General features: G+C 37.2%; 2 protein-coding genes across 2 annotated transcripts in view; one reads left to right on the top strand and one right to left on the bottom strand.

The window, feature by feature from the left end:
- The window catches only part of WDR53 (WD repeat domain 53), an 11999-nt gene extending 6722 nt beyond the window's left edge, over positions 1-5277 (bottom strand). The window contains exon 1 of the mRNA XM_007115309.3: positions 5174-5277. The gene's annotated coding sequence lies outside the window, so the exon portion shown is untranslated. The remainder of the gene's footprint in view (positions 1-5173) is intronic.
- Positions 5278-5449: 172 nt separating this feature from the next.
- On the top strand, positions 5450-20391 carry FBXO45 (F-box protein 45). The gene is made up of 3 exons (XM_024124358.3): positions 5450-5954; positions 11280-11636; positions 16294-20391. Exons 1-3 carry the CDS (start codon positions 5640-5642, stop codon positions 16477-16479), a joined length of 858 nt encoding a protein of 285 aa, XP_023980126.1. The 5' UTR covers positions 5450-5639; the 3' UTR covers positions 16480-20391.
- Positions 20392-21110: the final 719 nt, after the last annotated feature.

Raw genomic sequence — 21110 nt, 5'->3', positions numbered from 1 at the left:
ACAACAGTGAGAGGCCCGCGTACCGCAAAAAAAAAAAAAAAAAAGCAAACCCTTGGGTCTTACCCTCGGAGGTTAATTCAGTACATTATTTAATTTTATTCTCAAAACAACACTTCTGATTGGTAAATATTATTCCATTTTACAGGTAATAAAACTGAGTCTCAGAGATGTTAAATAATTTTTCCAAAGTCACCTGGCTCTTAGGATTTGTACTTGGGATCTAATATAAAGGGATCCTAAACTTCTAAACAATGAAGACCTTTTTCTAACAATGCTTCTTGACAACAGGTTTAACTTGTTAGTATTCTTTGAAAGTGCAGAAAACGACCGAAAGCTAATAATTCATTACTGCTTCTAAATATATTCACATATATTTAATCACATTATCACCTACTTGAACTTATATAACAGTAGAACTTATGTGCAAAATTTAGTTTCCTGATACGCTAGGCAGCCTGTATCTATAATTGTAACTGCCACATAATACTACCCCCTGCCGTAACTACCTCCTGTGCAAAGCAAAAAAGGAAATTGGGGCAATTTATACAACTCTAAGTGGTCAAAAGGAAGCAAACAAATCTATCTAGATACATTTAATTTTTCATTCCACAAGACAAGGGAGAATTTATCTAGTAAGAAACTGCCATAGTTGCTTTACTATTTTCAGATACAATACCTGAATTTAGTTCAATTGTACAGAGATAAATTTCCTAAAATTGTTTTGAAAAATAATTTAAAATAATCTGGTGATCTGCCTAAAATTTCTATTCCCAACACAAAGGTTATTTCCTCCACTTTTAGCCACATACACAAACAAAATCACTAACTAGACTGCAAAAAATCACCAATCTAATAGTAATCGAACAGAAACAAGACCACAAAATCAGATATAGCAATTTTCATATAGATAAAATGGAAAAAAGACAAAAAGATACATTTTTAAATTTCAGCAGAAGCGCTCAATTAGTAAACAGAGGAAACTAATTAAATAGAGACTGAAACAAATAAGTTTTAAAGGAGAGGTTTGGAGAGGAAATGACTTAAAGGGAGATAAAGACAGGGAACTCTGGTGGTTTGATTTTTGCCAACAAGTACTGAAATAGTAAATAATTTTCTACCATAACAAAGACTTTTGCCAAATGTTCCAGATAAACCAAGGAAAAAGGACACTTAACACAATTTAAAATGAAAGGTATTAATATTATTTAGGCTTAGGAACTGTCATTTGTGGTGACTATTGATTTATAAGATAAATACAATATCCTACCTTAAAATATGAAATTTGAATTAATCACTGAAAAGTTACAAATAGTTTTATTTAACTCTGTCATGAATCTTTAGGGTATTGACCACTTATTTCCTAAGTCAGAATTTTAATTTTTCTACAATGAATTAACTTTAAAGTCCAGAAGTTTGCCCCCTACAGCTTTAGGATTTTGTGTCCATATAGGTTTTGGATCCCTGTTGGGATATATTAGGTTTTTGCTAAGACAAGAATGAGGCAGGGTTTCTAGTACTTCTATTTCTCCATCACAGATCTACTCACAAGGGACCTAAGTAAATGCTGACTAGCAGACAAAAGTTTTAGCAGGTTTTCTTCCTAATATAACTTTTTTCCAGAAAAGATTAACTCAATTTTAAAGATACATTTCGTTAAACTCCACCCCAAAGTGTGAGAAGTTAGGGAATAAATAAATTTTGTACTTAAAGAGACTATTATAGACAACAACACAGTTCCTGTAAATTTTTCCATAATGGAAGCAGTAGTAACTCTTGGACTATTACTCTCACAAGTCCAAGGTCAGCTCTACCTTAACCTCTATGCACCAGAGTAAAGAGCAAATTAAACTTCTAATCTCTACACCACATGGATAATATTCACCGATCACCTAGCTAGTCAGAAAAATTAAAATAGAGACCTATTATGGGGAATGTTAGGAAAAAGAGTTGGGAAAGCCCCAGAAATCCATACATTCTGAGGCTTTTAATTTTATCATGCAGAGTATTGATCAGGGATTCAATGAGAGCCCCCCAGATCACCTGTTTACTTAGTCTACAAAATTAAAATTATTTGTTATTTTTGAAACACATTCGAAGATCACCATCAAAAAGCGTTAAACAATCAGACTGCTGTGGTACGAGGTAGTGGGAAAAATTAACTACATATGGGTTAAATCAAAATAATCTTTCAGAAATGAGTTGGCAAGCCACTGTTTCTTGTTTTTCTTTTACTGGGACTGGAAAGCCTACCTGGAAATAGCTAAGTGCCACTATCCCCACACTCAGGTATCAAGTCAACTAGCTTTTCTCCTAGGTAGATGCCTAAAGGGTCAAGCACAGCAATTAATCAAATCCCAGTGTGAATCAGTTTAATTAGATAATGGATTTCTTCCTTCTAACACCTAATGAGATCATGGAGTGAGAGAGGGCGAGGAAGGTGGGGTACTATGAGAACATTTTTATAAAGGGTGCAGTGCAAAGATGGAAGTTCTAAACAGTGAGAGGGCAGGAAGAGGGTACTGGGAGGTTTTGGATCCCTGTTGGGATATATTAGGTTTTTGCTAAGACAAGAATGAGGCAGGGTTTCTAGTACTTCTATTTCTCCATCACAGATCTACTCACAAGGGACCTAAGTAAATGCTGACTAGCAGACAAAAGTTTTAGCAGGTTTTCTTCCTAATATAACTTTTTTCCAGAAAAGATTAACTCAATTTTAAAGATACATTTGGTTAAACTCCACCCCAAAGTGTGAGAAGTTAGGGAATAAATAAATTTTGTACTTAAAGAGACTATTATAGACAACAACACAGTTCCTGTAAATTTTTCCATAATGGAAGCAGTAGTAACTCTTGGACTATTACTCTCACAAGTCCAAGGTCAGCTCTACCTTAACCTCTATGCACCAGAGTAAAGAGCAAATTAAACTTCTAATCTCTACACCACATGGATAATATTCACCGATCACCTAGCTAGTCAGAAAAATTAAAATAGAGACCTATTATGGGGAATGTTAGGAAAAAGAGTTGGGAAAGCCCCAGAAATCCATACATTCTGAGGCTTTTAATTTTATCATGCAGAGTATTGATCAGGGATTCAATGAGAGCCCCCCAGATCACCTGTTTACTTAGTCTACAAAATTAAAATTATTTGTTATTTTTGAAACACATTCGAAGATCACCATCAAAAAGCGTTAAACAATCAGACTGCTGTGGTACGAGGTAGTGGGAAAAATTAACTACATATGGGTTAAATCAAAATAATCTTTCAGAAATGAGTTGGCAAGCCACTGTTTCTTGTTTTTCTTTTACTGGGACTGGAAAGCCTACCTGGAAATAGCTAAGTGCCACTATCCCCACACTCAGGTATCAAGTCAACTAGCTTTTCTCCTAGGTAGATGCCTAAAGGGTCAAGCACAGCAATTAATCAAATCCCAGTGTGAATCAGTTTAATTAGATAATGGATTTCTTCCTTCTAACACCTAATGAGATCATGGAGTGAGAGAGGGCGAGGAAGGTGGGGTACTATGAGAACATTTTTATAAAGGGTGCAGTGCAAAGATGGAAGTTCTAAACAGTGAGAGGGCAGGAAGAGGGTACTGGACATGGGGAAGGGGACATGGTCAGGAGTGTGATGAGCAGGCAAGAAAGAAAAGGAGGTAGTGATAAAGGAAATCTTTTCCTACTTTGAAATCCTACCTGGGCCACTTGAGGGGTACTTTGCCACAAAAAGTCACCTCATTGACCGGACAAGATTTGCCAGAATTATTTCATCAGATCCTTCAAAGGCTCTACCTCACACCATGGCAGACAGGAAAGAAGGCAATGTCTTTAATAACTGAATGCTCTCTACTCTAAACACTTACTCCTGTCATACCTCCATGTATCCATTTGTCCTTTTCAAGTGTCTGTGCCTTTAAAGCTGTTCATTCTGTCTGTTCTTTGTCCCTTTCTTGGATGGACTGACTCTACTTATCCTTGAAGCTGTAAAAGAAACTTCAGTGCCTTTCCAGAAAAAACTTGGACCGTCTTCCTTGGACGGCTGAAAGCTGAAAAATGAATAAATAAAACTCCGTAGCCTGAGATCTAAATAATGCGATAGTCACTATCACTGTAATAAGTATAGGTCAACTTTTCTTGACATGTTTGAGTTTTCCAAAGTTGGTCTCGATGTGGAGAAGCTAGATAGAAACCAAAGTGGCTGAAGGGCTGTGGCACTGGCACTAGTTAGAATGAAAAGAATCTGGGTTACTAAGCTTGGAGGAAAAAACATCTGGGAAGAAGGGACTGGCAAGTAATAACCAAACACCACCTATCAGAGAGTAGAGATGGTAGGTGCTGTTCTTTTGTTTTTACTGGAGAACAAGAAATGGACTATACACAGCAAGGGAGCTTTTGGAAAGATTCCTTACTACATAAAGGCAAGACAGTGGAATTGACTACTAAGGGAATCTGTGAAACCTATTATTATAATAATTATCTCATAGAGTTGTTTCGAGAGTTATATAAACACCCCTGTAAAGGGCCTCAGTAGCGTGCCTGGCTCACATGATAGATATTATTTTCTCGTACCAAGCATTCTTTAAAGGCTGTCAGAAAACGTTCTGGCCACCTAGGAAAACGCAATATTACTAAATAACGCTGAAACTCTTTCCCTTCCAAGAAGCCTTCTATAATTATAGCCTCCATGTCATTCTCCCTATTGGAATGTCTCATTAGTTAAAAACACACTGCTTTAATTCGCCTACCAATCGTGGGTTAGTAGGAAAGAGTAGGAAAAGCCACATTTTGTCCAAAAGAATGTAGCACTTAATACGCACTTAAACGGCACTTTAATGTTATTTAAACACTGGGGGTGGGGGTGGGGTGGTTAAGGTATTCAAATGTGGCGACCTCACATGCTGTATACACGCTAGGACACACGTTCTGATAAGCACTGGTACTAAGGGAGAACAAGAGGGCCTGACAAGAAAAACACGACCTCATCTGCCGAAAGACTGGCTAATAAGGAAAGGGAAGTTTCATGCGTTAGATTGGAAAGGTGAAGCAGGGACCCAAATGACTCAGCGAAAACTTATAGGAAAAGTGGTCCAGAAAAGCCAACGCGAAACCACTAGACTCAAAAGGTGAAAAGGCACCGGAGTATAGCCTGGAACCCACCGGCGATAGCCTCATACCTGCGCTTCCAGCTTCACTCCTAGGCGCCTGGTGATGACCTCACCCGTGGGCGCCCAATCCCATCTAGCGTAGGGGGGGGAGGCGCCTCAGCCAAACAGTCACATCCGGGGCCGAGAGGAACCGCGTGAGCTGGGCGTGCGCCCTTGCTTCGTGCCCTCAACCCGCATGGCGGAGTCACGGGCGCGCCGCAGGGAGGCCGTGCGAGTCGGGCCGTTCCGGCGCCCGCGCTGAGCCGTGGGGGAGGGGCGGGGGACGCCCGTGCGGCCGGTGCGTCTGCCCTCAGTGAGGCGGGGCGCGTGGCGGACGCCCCCGGGCAGGGGCGGGAGTGGTGGAGGGGCTGGACGGTAGTCTGTGAAAGGGGCGGTGAGCGAGCTGCTCCGGTCTCAAGGCGAGGCTTGGCCTCCGGAGCAGAAACGGGGGCAAGCGGCGGCGGCGGCGGCGGCCCTCGGGCCGGCTGGTGAGGCGATGGCGGCGCCGGCCCCCGGGGCTGGGGCAGCCTCGGGAGGCGCTGGCTGTAGCGGCGGCGGCGGCGCGGGCGCTGGCGCCGGCTCCGGGGCCGCGGGGGCCGGGGGCCGGCTGCCCAGCCGGGTGCTGGAGTTGGTGTTCTCCTACCTGGAGCTATCCGAGCTGCGGAGCTGCGCCCTGGTGTGCAAGCACTGGTACCGCTGCCTGCACGGTGATGAGAACAGCGAGGTGTGGCGGAGCCTGTGTGCCCGCAGCTTGGCAGAGGAGGCTTTGCGCACGGACATCCTCTGCAACCTGCCCAGCTACAAGGCCAAGGTGAGGGAGCCCTGCGCCACGCCGCTGCCCCCGGTCCCGCTTGTCCGGGCCGCTCTCAGTGCTTCTCAGCTAAGCTTTTGAGTCGGAAGCCTCGCCTCACCATCCCGCCTTTCCACCGCTCCAGTCAATACCTTACCTTACCTCCCCGCGCCATGAAGATCCTCTTCTCTTTGGGTTGAAGTTCTGCTCCTTAACCCACCCCACTTCCGCGATACACTTTTTGAAGGGCCAGGTGGTTTCCCATCCCTGGTTTCCGTCACTCATTCTACTTTCCACCGTCTTTACCCTTAAAAACAGACCACCTCGTTGTAGGTTTCAATACTCTCTTCCTATTTTTCTCCCTGCCCTTTATTAAATCACCTCGGCTGCCTTAACTTCGGCTTAGTTTCTCAGATCTTTGCTTTCACCGCACCTTTTCCAAGCTCTGATTTTAACCATCTTTTCTTTATTTTTGCCCAAGCACTCTTTAATTCCCTCCACTATGTTACAGGCTTATAAATGAGTGTGGTCCAAGGCATCCTGCTGACTTTCAACATAGAGAGAGGCTTTAATAGAACATCCTCCCATCGGCACCACTTAACAGTCGTAATACTGCCATGTCCCACTACTATTAGCTACTTCCTTGCCAACTTTTTCGTAGTTCCACCTTGATGTTGTGTCTCTTGTGTTCTATTTGTCATCTAACATGCTGATTCCATTTTTGCTGCCTTTTTCCCCCTGCCAGATTCTTGTGATTAGTCTTGCCTTCATATGCAAGTAAAAATGTCAGGTAGCAGATAATGGTAGGACTGAGAGGATTCTTCAAGCAATATAAATAAAAGGCCTTAAACTTGGGTTCCGTTTGGATGGAAACAGCTATTCAGAATAGCAGTCACCAAGAGCATATATGAGACAGGATAAAGTCTGACCTAGAATATGGTACACATAAAAATACATTAACAACTAAAAAGGGAAAACATACCTTTTTAATGCTAGACTGCCAGTGGGGCCAGAATAAGGAGTAAATTTTTTTTCCATGTGAAATAGATGTAAAATGTATTCTTCTGTAATAAAACAGGTTTTAGTTTAATAAGGAATATCGCTTTTTAATATGTCAACTGTCAAGTTGTTTTTCTATTAAATGAAATAACGTTAATTTGCAAGGACAGTATTTGTACATGGTAGATTCTCAATGGATACTAGCTGTAATTCATATAGTAGAGTGCAGAAGATTGCAGTTTTGTCTTACTGTGCCTGATAAATGTGTAGATTTCGTGAGTCTTATTTAGTTTTTACTTTTCCATAAAGTTTATTGTTTTTACTTATTTTAAATTAAGACATTTTTGTAATTGGTCTGTAATAGTCATGTTCACATGATTCAAGATTCATATAATAATATGTAATAGATAATGTATTCAAGTGAAGAATACATGATTCAAAAGAAGCAAAGTGATGTAAAGCAAAATGTCTTCCTTTTGTCCTTATACCACCGCCATCCAGGTTGGAGGCAACCTATGTTACCTATTTCTTCTGTATCCTTCCAGAGATATTTTAGGTTTCATAAGTTTTTAATACTTTGTATGCCTTTGTACTACTTGCACTGTAGGTATTATAGACCTGTACTAATCACATGTACATTCAGATGTTGCAGGACTTTTCTTGAATATCTTGAAGATAAAAGATTAATTCAGAAGGAGTCATATAGCCTAGTAGGGAAGTCCTCAGTCTAGTAGAGGAGAAAAAAATGTATAGAAATAACTAGTGTTTATTAGTTAGAAATGGTAGAAATTGTTGCTAACTGTTAGAGATATAAAAATATATATATCCTAGAAGTTTACTGAAAGAGATTTACAAGTTGAGTGGATGATTGTAGAAGGTTTGAGGTTGAGATTGTATTTGAGCTGAATTTTAAAGATGGGGAGAATGTGAACATTTTACTAAGAGGAAGTACCCTGAACAAAAGCAAGGCAATGGAAAGCAGAGGGTTTATACAGCATATATTTTTATTTTAAAAAATATGAATGCTGGGCACTATGCTCAGTTTTGCACATGCAATGGTGAATAAAAACAGATACAGACTCTTATGGATGCCTTGCCATATGGCACTTACAGTCTAGTGGGAGGAAGTGGGTATTAATCAGATAGTCACACAGTTGTAAAATTGCATTTGTGGTTAAGTCCTATGAAGGTTGGATACATGATGCTCTGAATGTCAGTAATGGAGAATTTGAACTAAGTAGGGAGGTCAGGGAAGGCTTTCTCTGAGGAAATAATGCATGAACTGAGACCTGAATGATAAGGATAAATAGGCCAGAGAGAGAGAAGAGCCTTCCAGGAGGGAACCTGATGAGTATGAGGGACAGAAAATAATCAATGTGGCTGGAGCATAGAGAGCAAAAATGAGGCAGGTTTGAGAAAGATGGAAGAGGTGGACTGTGGCCAAACAAAAGGAAGCCATTTTAAATTGTAAGCAAAAGGGGGTTAGGAGTGTGGGGATTGATGATGTGATATTTTTTCATTTTTTAGAGGTTATTCAAACTTAAGAATGGAGAACAGGTTGGAGGGGGACCTTAGAAATATGAGTATTAGGAAGTATGTAGTAAAAGAGATGGGGAGAAATTTAGAATAAATTTAGGAAATAAAATCTACAGGACTTGGCAATAGATTTGAAATAGGGGTGAGGAAGAGGGAGGTGCTCAGGATGACTCCTAGGTATCTGGCTTACATGATATAGGGATTACCTGGGCTGGATTTTGGAGGAATAACAATGAGTTCAGTTTTGGTAGCACAGAGTTTACAGTGTTTTTAAGACATCCAAGAGTTTTCAGATAGGCATCTGTTACAATTTGTAGCTTGGAGGAAAGGCTAAAGATATAGTTTAGTTAGATTGAATTGTGATAGGAAATATGATTGTAAAGGTAAGCTGAAACTAGATATATCATGGAGGTCCTTGACATACAGCCTTCATTCTGTACTTTGGGCTTTGTCTTACAGCTGGAAAACACAGAAATTTGAACAAAGGAGGGACGAAGTAAGAGCTTTGCTTTAGAAAAACCAGTCCATAAGGTGAATTCAGTAAGGCAGGGGTTGGTGCCTTTACCAGAGGTACTTAAGACCAGAACAAGTGTATAGAGCAGAGAAGGGGGTGGCTGGGAGAGGAATTGCAAGAAAACAAGTCCACATAGGTGGACAGCTGACTGGGTGAGGTGGGATGAGGAAGAAGGAAGAGTCAAATAGGATTTCCAGGGAGCCTGGGTAACTGAGAAAATGATGAGAACAGGCTTGGGATAGCATAAAACTGGAAAGTATTTGGAGTTGTCAATCTAATTAGGATTTGTCTTCTTTTTAAAAGTTCATGTTTTACATATTACCAAGTAACTTCAGTTATTCCAGTCATACTTGACATCTAGCTATAATTGTCTAAATTTCAGACTTACATCCTAAACTAGGTCTTAAAGCTGTTTGCTATAATGTAAAATCCAGGTTATGCATGAGACTGTGTAGCAAGAACTATAGATTGTTTTTATTTATTTGTGTATTTATTTTTCCATTTTATCTGATTTTTCACATTATCTATCTCTAAAAGATAAGGACACTTAATCACAATACCATTATTACATCTAAAGTATAAAGAAATTAATGATAATTCCTTAATATAAAAAGTTTGGTGTTCAAATTTCCAATTGTCTCATAAATGTCAAATGTTATATCTTTAATTTTCAGTTTATTTAAGCAAGATCTATATAAAGTTCCCATGACAAACAGTTGATATGTCTCTTAAGGCTATTTTAGTCTACAGATACACCCTCCATCTCTCTCACCTCTTACCCCTGCAGTTTATTTGTTGAAGAAACCAGGTTGTTTACCCTGTAGAGAGGTTCCCTCAATCTGGATTTTGCTGATTTCATTCCCATGGTGTTGCTTAACATGCTTTCTGTCCTGTGTATTTCCTATAGAAGTTTGATCAATTTAGGTTAGATTCGATTTTTTTCAAGATATGTTTTACTAGAGTCAAATGGTTGAGGTGTGTACAGCACTTTTAGGTGCTAAAAAGTGTGTTATAATAAGAACAGATCGGAAAAAATGTAGGTATACTTCAGGTTTACATCCCGTTTATGAAAATATGGGATACCTGAATCAAGGAGGTTTTTTGTTTTTGTTTTAATCTGTGCTCTGGAGTACAACAATTAAACAGTGAAGTACTTGCTAATGGTAAATGAGAACTGGATGAGGGGACTGGATGCTTGACTTCTTTTTGGGGCTCTTGTGCTAACTACCTGTTGACTTTACACCTGTGTCCCCATCCCTGAGTTGAAGTAGGTGAACTTTAACGTCTTTCCTAATGCTGAAATTCTGTGATTCTGGAGTTGATTTCTCAGGTTAACTAAAGCAATAGGTCCCAGCCTTCAGCTGCTTTTGGGTAGTTTGAATAAAGAAGGGATTTTCTAAAAAACGTACAAACCAAAACCTATAAATTATTAAAACATGAGAGAATGTTATTATTTGTACAGAGTAGCAATTTTCATATTGTCTTTATTTTGGAAGCTTAAAAAACTGGTGATTACTGAAGGTCAACTATCCTGTCCTGTCAGTGGTAGCTGTTGTTAATGACTATCTCTATAAATTTTAGTGATTGAATTTATGCTATCTAGGGGATTATTTGATTTGGTAAAATGAGAGTGGTGATGTCTCAGTGTATGAGTAATACCTAGCAAGGAGGCTGAGGATCTAAGATAGTTTGTGATTATTAAAATTTTTCATAAACTCTAGAGCTGATATGACTAAGTTCTCTATTTTACTTAAAATACAGTTCTTTTTGGTGGCAGCATTGCCAACATGAAGACTGTGCATATCTTAACTTTTTAATGCAAAAATATCGAATATAAACAAGAGTATAGAAAATAACCTCCCTATACCCATCACCAAGCTTTACCAATGATTAATTCATGGGCAGTCTAGTTTCATGTCTACCCTGCCCACTCTCCCATTCCATTCCTGGATATTTCAAAGCAATTCCCAGATATGTCACCCATAAACATTTCAGTACTATCTCTAAAATATAAGGATTCTTGTGTATATCTTTTGATGTGTTAAGTCTATTTGGAGAAATTATACTGTGGTTTAGAATTTTAGTCAATAATGAAACAGCTGGCAGTTTTATTTTTAACGTTGTATAATTTATTATGTTAGGATCCCATACGTGAGCCATTTTTGAGAAATACTTATTGTATTACTTAAAATATATAACTTTATTGTTTGAAAACATGTAGCCTAAAGTTTGGGTACTTTTTAATGTTTAAGAAAAATCAAATTTCTATTTCTTTTGTCTGCTTTTCATCTTTTCAGATACGTGCTTTCCAACATGCTTTCAGCACTAACGACTGCTCCAGGAATGTCTACATTAAGAAGAATGGCTTTACTTTACATCGAAACCCCATCGCTCAGAGCACTGATGGTGCAAGGACCAAGATTGGTTTCAGTGAGGGCCGCCATGCATGGGAAGTGTGGTGGGAGGGCCCTCTGGGCACTGTGGCAGTGATTGGAATTGCCACAAAACGGGCCCCCATGCAGTGCCAAGGTTATGTGGCATTGCTGGGCAGTGATGACCAGAGCTGGGGCTGGAATCTAGTGGACAATAATCTACTACATAATGGAGAAGTCAATGGCAGTTTTCCACAGTGCAACAATGCACCAAAATATCAGGTGAGGAACTGAGTATTTTCTGAGCCTTTGTTAAGTCATGGCTTAATTTGTTTTAAATTTACAAAATTTTATATAGCATCATTATTTGTGTTTTTGGTAACTTTTAAATAAATAGTGTAACTGGCCTTTTTTGGCTACTCTGACAATAATCTTTAGTATCTCAAATTTGTTTCCTAATACATATTCAATCTGAGCAATCTGTCTTTAAATCAGGTTGGCAAACTTTTTCTATACAGGGCCAGATAGTAAATATTTTAGGCTTTGTTGTCCATACTGTCTCTCACAACTGTTCAACTATGTTGTTATAGCACGAAAGCAGCCATGGATTATGTAAATGAATGAGCATAGCTGTATTCCAGTAAAACCTTATTTATAGACTGCAAGCCAGATTTGGCCCAGGGGCCATAGTTTGCCAACTTGTGCTTTGGATTGTAATCTTTCTTATATCATGCACATCCAAATTTACTTTTTCTGGATACCTCACCCCCACAAATGCACCTGTGTGCATGTGCATACATACTAACCCTCTGCTACTTATTAATCTGGATTGTATTTAAAGCGTCTGGAGGTGTCAGCAATTTCCATAAGCATAGGTGAGTTCAGGCAAACTACTGCATATTTATTTATTTGGCCGCCCCGCGCGGCATGCGGGATCTTAGGTCTCTGAGCAGGGATCAAACCTGTGCCCCCTGCAGTGGAAGCACGGAGTCGTACCACTGGACTGCCAGGGAAGTCCCAAACTACTACATTTTAAAATTCTCTTTAAAAAAAATATTTATTTATTTATTTGGCTGCGTCGGGTCTTAGTTGCGGCACGCGGGATTTTCATTGTGGTGCGCGGGCTTCGTGGCCCCCACCGCATATGTGAGATCTTAGTTCCCTGACCAGGGATCGAACCTGGGTCCCCAGCATTGGAAGGCAGATTCTTAACCACTGGACCACCAGCGATGTCCCTAAAAATTCTTATCCTTAAGCCATACTCACGTGATTCTAGGGTCATAATTATAGTTCCTATTTGTAAAAGCTATATGATTACCATAGATTCAGCAGAGTGTAAAAAATAATAATCTGATAAGAAATTGGAAATTTTAAGGAATTATAGATTGCACATTTCAGAGGAACATGTGGTTTGAAAGCTCTAGCCTCAGTAATGACCTCAAGTCAGGCATAATAAAGTAGAAGAACTAAAATATATCCCATTTCCTGACATATAAAAGCCTGGAAGGATTTTCTTTCATAGAATCCTTTTCTTACTGTCCTTTCAGGCTCTGCAAATGCCCTAAGGAGAACGGACTTAATAATCATTGAAGATAAAGACCTATGACTAGCCTTGTGATTTTTTTTTTTTTTAAATAAATTTATTTATTTATTTTTGGCTGCATTGGGTCTTCGTTGCTGCCATGGGCTTTCTCTAGTTGTGGCGAGCGGGGGATACTCTTCGTTGCGGTGCGCAGGCTTCTCATTACGGTGGCTTCTCTTGTTGTGGAGCACGGGCTCTAGGTGCGTGGGCTTCAGTAGTTGTGGCACACAGGCTCAGTAGTTGTGGCTCACAGGCTCTAGAGCACAGGCTCAGTAGTTGTAGCGCACGGGCTTAGCTGCTCCGTGGCATGTGGGATCTTCCCAGACCAGGGCTCGAACCTGTGTTCTCTGCATTGGCAGGTGGATTCTTAACCCCTGCGCCACCAGAGAAGCCCCAGCCTTGTGATTTTGTAGTGAAAGTCCTTTATTCTTTGTTTTTCAGAGAACATACTCTGTATGATTTCAGTCCCTTTAAATTTATTGCAGCATGTCTATGTATGCTTGAATATATATTCTGTTGGATGGAATAATCTATTAAGGACAGCTAGGTCAAATTGGTTGGTAGTGTTTAAGTCTTCTATCTGCTTTCTGTATTTTCTTTCTACCTGTTCTTTCATTTACTAAGGAGTATTAAAATCTCCAGCTATAGTTGCTGATTTATCTATCTCTTTTTCCAGTTTTGTCAGTTTTTGCTTCATGTGTTTTGGAACTGTTATTAGGTGCATATACATTTAAAATTGTTATATCTACCTACCTGGTTAACTCTTTTGTCATTATGAAATGACCCTCTTTGACTCTAGTAATATTCCTTGTCTTTACGTCTATTTTGTCTGATATCAGTAAAGCCAATCCAACTTTCTTATGCTTACTATCGCAAAGTACCTCTTTTCCCTCATCCTTTTACTTTTAGTCTGTCTTTGTATTTAAAGTGGGTCCCCCAGACAGCATGTAATTGGATCTTGCTTTTTATCTAACCCAGTCTCTTGATTTGAGTAGTTAGTCCATTTATATTTAATGTAATTGTTGGACTGCTTGATATCATCCTTGTCTCTGTGCCTCTGAAGCTGTGTTCTTTTTTCTCTCTGTTTTTTGGATTTGTTACTTTCTGTTGTTCTATCTTCAAGTTCATAGATTTTTTCTTCTTATCATTTGAACTCTGCTATTGAGCCAGGCTAGTGAATTTTGGTTATTGTGCCCCTCAGTTCTAAAATTTTCATTTTTATAGTTTCCATTTCTCTACTGAGATTTCTATTTGTTCATTTATTAATACTATATTTTTCTTTAATTCTTTGGGTATATTGTATAATAACTACTTTAAGTCTTTGCCAAATCCAGCATCTAAGGCCCACTTGGAGTCTGTTTCTACTGACTGCTTTTTTCTCCATGAGTATGAGTTACACTTTCCTGTTTCTTTTTGCATCCAGTCATTTTTTAATTGAAAACTGGACATGGTAGATAATATCCAGTAGTAACTCTGGAATGTTTTGTTTCTTTAGAAGCTGCTTTGTTCTTCTGAAAACTGTAGGTTTTCTTGTTCTAGTAGGCAGTTAACTTGCCTGCACTGAAACTATACAGCAGCTTATGTCTTTGCTCAGTTTTTTTGGCGTCTAGCTGCTACTTTTTCTGTCTGGTTCCCTGGGGGTTTCCCCTGTGTTTGTGTAATACAGTCATCACATGGGGATTTGGGCAGAGTTTATTTTCAGATTTTGAGGCTCATCCTCATTGTGGTTTTTTGCTTGCAGAGTTCCTCTAAGTTTCCAGTTGCTCTGCTGTCTCCAAATTTTGTCCTCTGATACCTAAAACTGTAAAACTTTGTCTTTCTGCTCTCTGTGCTATGTGTTTGTATGCTGTATGCTCAGTCAAAGGTAAAGCAAACTTGCAAATTTCACTTGGAGTGGTTCTATTTTCTTATTTTCATCTTCTGTAAAATAGGGATAACTCCTAGGATTGAAATGAGAATTAAATGAGATAATATAAAATCACTCAACAATACCCATCAAAATATTAGCTTTTATTTCCGATTTTTGCTGTTGTTCGTGTTTTGTTTGTAACAGTAGTGATGATGGTGATTTGGAGGTTCTTAGGTCCATAAAATGGGGTTAATCTGTGAGTTGGGAAGAGGGAGAGAAAAAGTAGATGTTGGTAGTTATTTGTGATAGGAAATACAATGAAGGAAAGTAATGATAGCAGCAGGGGGTATCATAATTGGGAAGTATTAAATTATGATTTTTGATTACAAATGTTAGGACTTTCTGCCTCCAAGTATATAGATGCAACAGCCTTTAATACATGCAAATTATAAGGATAAACATGCTCTTTCTTTGTTTACTTTTCCAAATGGGAAAAGAAATGGGTAATTGTGCTTCCAGTTTAGTTTAACAATCAGTACTGCTATTTTTATAACAAACGGGTGTTTCAGAGTAGTGGACCACAAAGTGATTGTTTAATAAGCCTATTCTGCATCTTTAGAACCTATAGTAAGATTTGGCTATTCATGATTATGTAAGTTCCACATTGTATGTAGAACTGCTTTGTAAATTTTAAAGGTTGTGGAAGTGTTTTATTATAGTAATTTTTTTTTATTGTGGTAAAATATACACAACAATCTTTATTCTTTTAACTATTTGTAAGTGTATAATTCAGTGGCATTAAATACATTCACAATATTGTGTAACCATCATCACTATATATACCCAAAACTTTTTCATCATCCCCAGCATAAACTCTGCCCACTGAACAATAACTCCACATTTCTTCCTCCCCCAAGCCTCTGGTAACCTCTATTCAATTTTCTATCTATATGAATTTGAATATTCCAGGTGCTTGATACAAGTGGAATCATATAATATTTTTATTTTTGTGTCTGGCTTATTTCTCTTAGCATAATGTTTTCAAGGTCCATTCATGTTGTAGCACATATTAAAATTTCATTTCTTTTTAAGGTTGAATAACATTCCATTGTATGTATGTACTATAGTAATTTGAGAAAATTTAGGTAGCCTTTTTTGGTAAAATATGCCAAGTTATAGATTTTAGTGGTAACCTTCTTAAGAAAAGTCTTTAAAAAAAATAAATAAAATCTGGGGACTGTTCAGGAAGAATATTTAAATTTTCAGTATTAAATATAAATCCCACACAAGTCTTAAGTTTTTTTTTAAAAAAACTATCAAAACAAACATTTGTGATGAAATTGATGTATGTTCTTTTTCTAGATGTTTCTCCCTGACCAAATAACTTTTTTGGTTTTTCTAGATAATTTTTGAGATATACATATTCTTAATAATATTTTCAACTTGATTACAGCTAGCTGTGCCTTTGATGGGTTTTCTTCTTACCTTCTTTTGATGTCTGTTTGCAGATAGGAGAAAGAATTCGAGTCATCTTGGACATGGAAGATAAGACTTTAGCTTTTGAACGTGGATATGAATTCCTGGGGGTTGCCTTTAGAGGACTTCCAAAGGTCTGCTTATATCCAGCAGTTTCTGCTGTATATGGTAACACAGAAGTGACTTTGGTTTACCTTGGAAAACCTTTGGATGGATGACAGTGGCTTTCTTGGGATGAAAGACAGAGTGGAGGAGATACCTGCTTGTGGAAAGTAGAATCATGAAGTGACAGTGTCATACATGCATGCCCAAGAAACATCCTGAAAAAACACATGATATTGTTAACTGGAGAAGCAACTCTACAGCAGAGATTATCTTAGTGTTTCCTCTTTTCTACTGGGCCAGAAAAATCCTCAGGGTTGCAGTTGGTTGAGTGGGCAGTTGACATATGCATGTTTCAACAGATTTTGTCTCTAAGTTAGCGATGTGATATTTCCAACTTTTAAGGTGAGATCTTAGAGATGGTGTAAAAGGGATAAGATAAGGAACTAGCAAGAGTTTTAAGTAGTGTGTTTGTGAAGAAAGACTGATCCTGTTTTACAACTGCCTGTTTTTTCTCCAGACCCTTTTTTCCAGCCAGCTTGACTATTAGAAAAGTATGAAACTGGTTGGGTTTTATTTAATATTTTTAATATATTGAGAAGCATGGTCTGCCTGGACTGCACTTCTCTAATGGTGAGATATAAAATTGTGCAGCTATTTTAAAAGTTGTATATACAATATGTGTGTAAAAAAAAAACTGTAAAAAAAAAACAGGACAAAGGAGTTGCTTTGTTCTAGTTCAATTTCTTAAAAACCACTACATGGTACAAAATTAGAATAACATTTAGGGACAGTTTGGTAACTACAAAGAAGAAAATTTTAAGAGGAGATGTGTTGTATTGGCTCATTTTGTATTATATTTGGCTTACAGTTTCCATGCCTGTTACAGTCTGATTTATTTTTTTAACCATCAAAATTATTATACAGATCCCTCAAATCTCCAGGCTAAGATTGAGGGAAGGCAAATCTATTTCTAATCATTCATATATCAATAATAATAATAATGTGCATCTTATAGAATCTGGTTTTATTTTTTGACCTTCCAAGAAAGTGTCTCATAAGAACAGAGAACATTGCCATTTGTTCTTATAGGCCTCAAATATGAAAGCTGTTAGTCACAGACCTTAAGAAAATAATTGATCAATGGTCCTTTTATTTTGTAACTTTATAATGCTGTAGATATTATAATTTTTAAATTTCATATTGTTTACATCATGCAACAATCTAAGCCTCAAACTCTTCATTGGGGTTGTCAAGAAAATGTTTACTCATCCATCTGAAACAGTGCCAACCTGAACCCAGCTTAAGAATGTTCTTTATCTCATTATAAATAATTGCCCCCATGGGACTTGAAATAAAACACCTTATGCTGGAAACTTCAGGTTGGTGATATTTTGAAGGTTTTATTGTAGAAGAGTTTAACGTTAATTCCTATTCAGAATTTTTGACTAAGAAATCTTGATTTCACTAATACTCTTTCAAATTAATAATTCAATGTACATGAGCTGAGATTTTCTTTTGTTAGAAAGGAAACAAACATCTTTCTGTATGAAAGTATAAATTGTATGGTTTCAGATACATCTTTGTGATAAGAATTGACTAAGGCAAGTGGAATCTTTGTATTTTTTAGGTTTTGCTGTATGCATATTTTGTTTTGAATCTAATAAAATTAGGGACAGCAAGCATCTGGCTGGGGTTCTTGGGTTGCGAGTTTATATTATCAGTACTCCTATGAAACAAGGGATTTCAGTCATGAACAAAGATTTCATTTTTGCCACCTGAAAGGTTTACAAGTATTTGTTGTATATTTGGTGTGTTGCTTAAAGGTGTAATCTGTTAAAGATCCTTTTTGATATCCACATCAAGGAAGAAACCTCCTAGAAACCATATTTAATACTACAGAGTGAAATTATATGTTAAATGTATTAGAGAACATAGCTGCTACAGAAATTGATTTTTCTTGGTGTAGAACAACTCAATTTGACAAAGTTTAAAATTAAAGAAGCGATCTGGTTCAGGATAAAGATTGAACTAGCTAGAAAGCTATAAGGTCTTGTAAGCACTTCTTTCTTTTTCAGATTGTGATATGGTCAATTCCAAGAGCTTTTGCTCAGAGTTTTGTTTATATCTTCTGTTTTGTCTTATTAGTAAACATTCATTTGTAACAAAGTTTTGAAGGTGCTGAATGGAAAACAGAAACACATAGTTATTGCATATTGAACCTAGAATCAAATAATTGCCTAAATATTTAATAACAAGCCATTCTTGTCTCAAAGACTTAAATTCTTTAATATCCAATTTGCAAATTTTATAAAATGGAGGTTCATATTTAGCATGATCATCAGGGGAATGAAGAGCCTTCATTTATAACCTGGTAAATTAATTTGTTACTGGAGACCAATAGTAGTTGTACAGAATACTAAGACAAACTGTTACAATGTTTGAGGAAATGGAATCTCTTTTTCATTGGTGCTGAGCGAGCACTTAGGTAGAAGCCAGTTGCCTCTGAATATTGAATATAAATCATCTAAACCAGTGGTTCTCAACCTTGGCTATAGTTTGGAGTCACAGGCATTTTGAAAAATATTGATGCTTGGGTCCCATACCCTAAGATTCTGATGTTGGTCTGGGCTATGACATGACCATAAGGATTTTTAAAAACTTCTTAGGTGATTTCAATATGTTGCCAAGTTTGAGAACCACTGATCTAAATTCACCTTAAGTTTTCTCATCTGCAAAAAAAAAAAAAAAAATCCTTGCTCCCTCCCTTCACTACCTCATAAGGATATTGGGGGTAAAGAAGAAAATAATGGGAAAGTGCTTGTGCTATAGATAAAAAGTGCTATTGAAAGGCAAAGTTATATTTGTTGTATTTCATCTGAAACTATGATCAGGAAGAAATGTGTAATTGAATTTGCTCTGTTGACTTTGGAAACCAGAAGCACTCTCTTTGGTTCTTAAATTTAGCAAGGCATGCAGATGGGTAAGAAAACATTACTATTACTCTTATTCATTCTATGGTCTTCTGTCATACTTGAGATAGGCTGGTTTAATTATCTGGTTTTACACAGGAAAGAAGAAATATTAAGGTTTAAAGTCTGTAATGGTCAATGGCTCACAATTCATTAAAACTTTTCATACAAAGAATTCTGTGGTTAATATATGTCATTTCTTAGTTGCCATTATTTTTTCATTATCTGACTTTTGAATATTGAACCATTTATTTCACCTCCTTCATTCTTATTCCTGTAAGTTTGGATATAGATTTGATAAGGCACCTAAAGCAAGTAGGTGTTGCTCAGTTGAATACTTCAAGTCATGCTTCCGTGATTAGGCATCTTCTGTCTTTTAGATATGATTTGACCTGGGAGAGAGAGTTTTGAAAAGAACAGAGCCCTAACCTACATAGTAGTATTACAATTAACTTCTCATTTATGTCTCCAAACTGCTGTTTATATAAGACTGTAATATTTATATTTTTGATCATCTAAAAAAATGAACAGTTTGATAAGATAGAAACTTGAATTTTAAAGATGAGTATTGAGATTACATTCTAGAAATCAAGACCACCACTTTAAAGCCTTCCTGAAAGGAACAGTTCATACCTAACCCAAATGCTATTCTAATAAAGCATTCCTCAGTTTCTCTAGCTGAATGTAATCTCTCCTTCCTTGAAATTTCCTTGTCTTTATATTTATCTATACTTAGCTCATGCTGTATTACTTTATACCTTGTATAAATTTATTTATATTTATTATTTGTTTATGTCTTAGCTCCCCTAAACATCTTAAGAAAGAATCTCTGATGGACTCATCTTTATGCTCATGTTATCAAACCTAATATAGGAAGAAAAAAAGCTCTGAATTTACAGACGATAGTAACAAAAGATAGATGAGAAAAATTCTTTTTGTATCCTATCTGAGTGAAGCTAATCTGAGGCTTGTAAGGAAGAAATAGTGACTGTGAATGCATTTTAGCTATTCCCCTTTATTCTTAAATATTGGTAAACTCTGATACTTAGTTCTTGATATAGATTTCTTATTTGTTTAGAATTAAAATTAGAATTCTGTATATTAATTTTTTGAAATTCTTTTTTGCTTTAGTTTCTTAATAAAAAGTTAAACATTAATCACCTGTGATTGCTTACATTTAAAACAAGGAATTTTTTTATATGTTGGTCAGAAAGAAAAATGGTAATACCTTAGTAGCCAAATGTGTTGATGGAATTTACCTATAAATTCCATGCCTTTTAATAATGGAATCCACATTTCCCATGTTTAGAATGGACCATGGCCAGGGAATAGTAATTCACTAGAATCCTGTTTCGCTATCGCCTCCACCCACAGCTAACAGTTGTTTGATAATGCATTTGTTTGCCAAGAGTTATAAGAAGCAGGCATGGCTGAACAAATGGCTCCTGTGATCCAAAAGCTTAAAAGAATCAGTTGATCATGTTCCTGAAAGTTGCTTGATGTATTAATACGTTAAAATTTATATAAAGAGTTTTAATTTTCTAAAGGAAAATTAAGTAGGTGTAAAATTTCTGTATCTTTTTGTTTAGTGGGAAGAGATACCAGGGACAGCTTTACCAGTCTGTTGTCCTAATTTCTTTTTTGAATCCTCACCCAAGCCATTTGCTTTTTATTTAATGTATTCATTAAAATATTTTTGAGAACAACATGTTCTCTACTTTTCAGAAGATAGTTTGTTGAAAGAAGTAGCCCCTCAAGATTTAACATTGTCATTG

This window comes from Physeter macrocephalus, chromosome 1 (assembly GCF_002837175.3).
Source record: "Physeter macrocephalus isolate SW-GA chromosome 1, ASM283717v5, whole genome shotgun sequence".
NCBI classification, from domain to species: domain Eukaryota; kingdom Metazoa; phylum Chordata; class Mammalia; order Artiodactyla; family Physeteridae; genus Physeter; species Physeter macrocephalus.
This window is presented reverse-complemented; position numbering and strand designations above follow the sequence as displayed.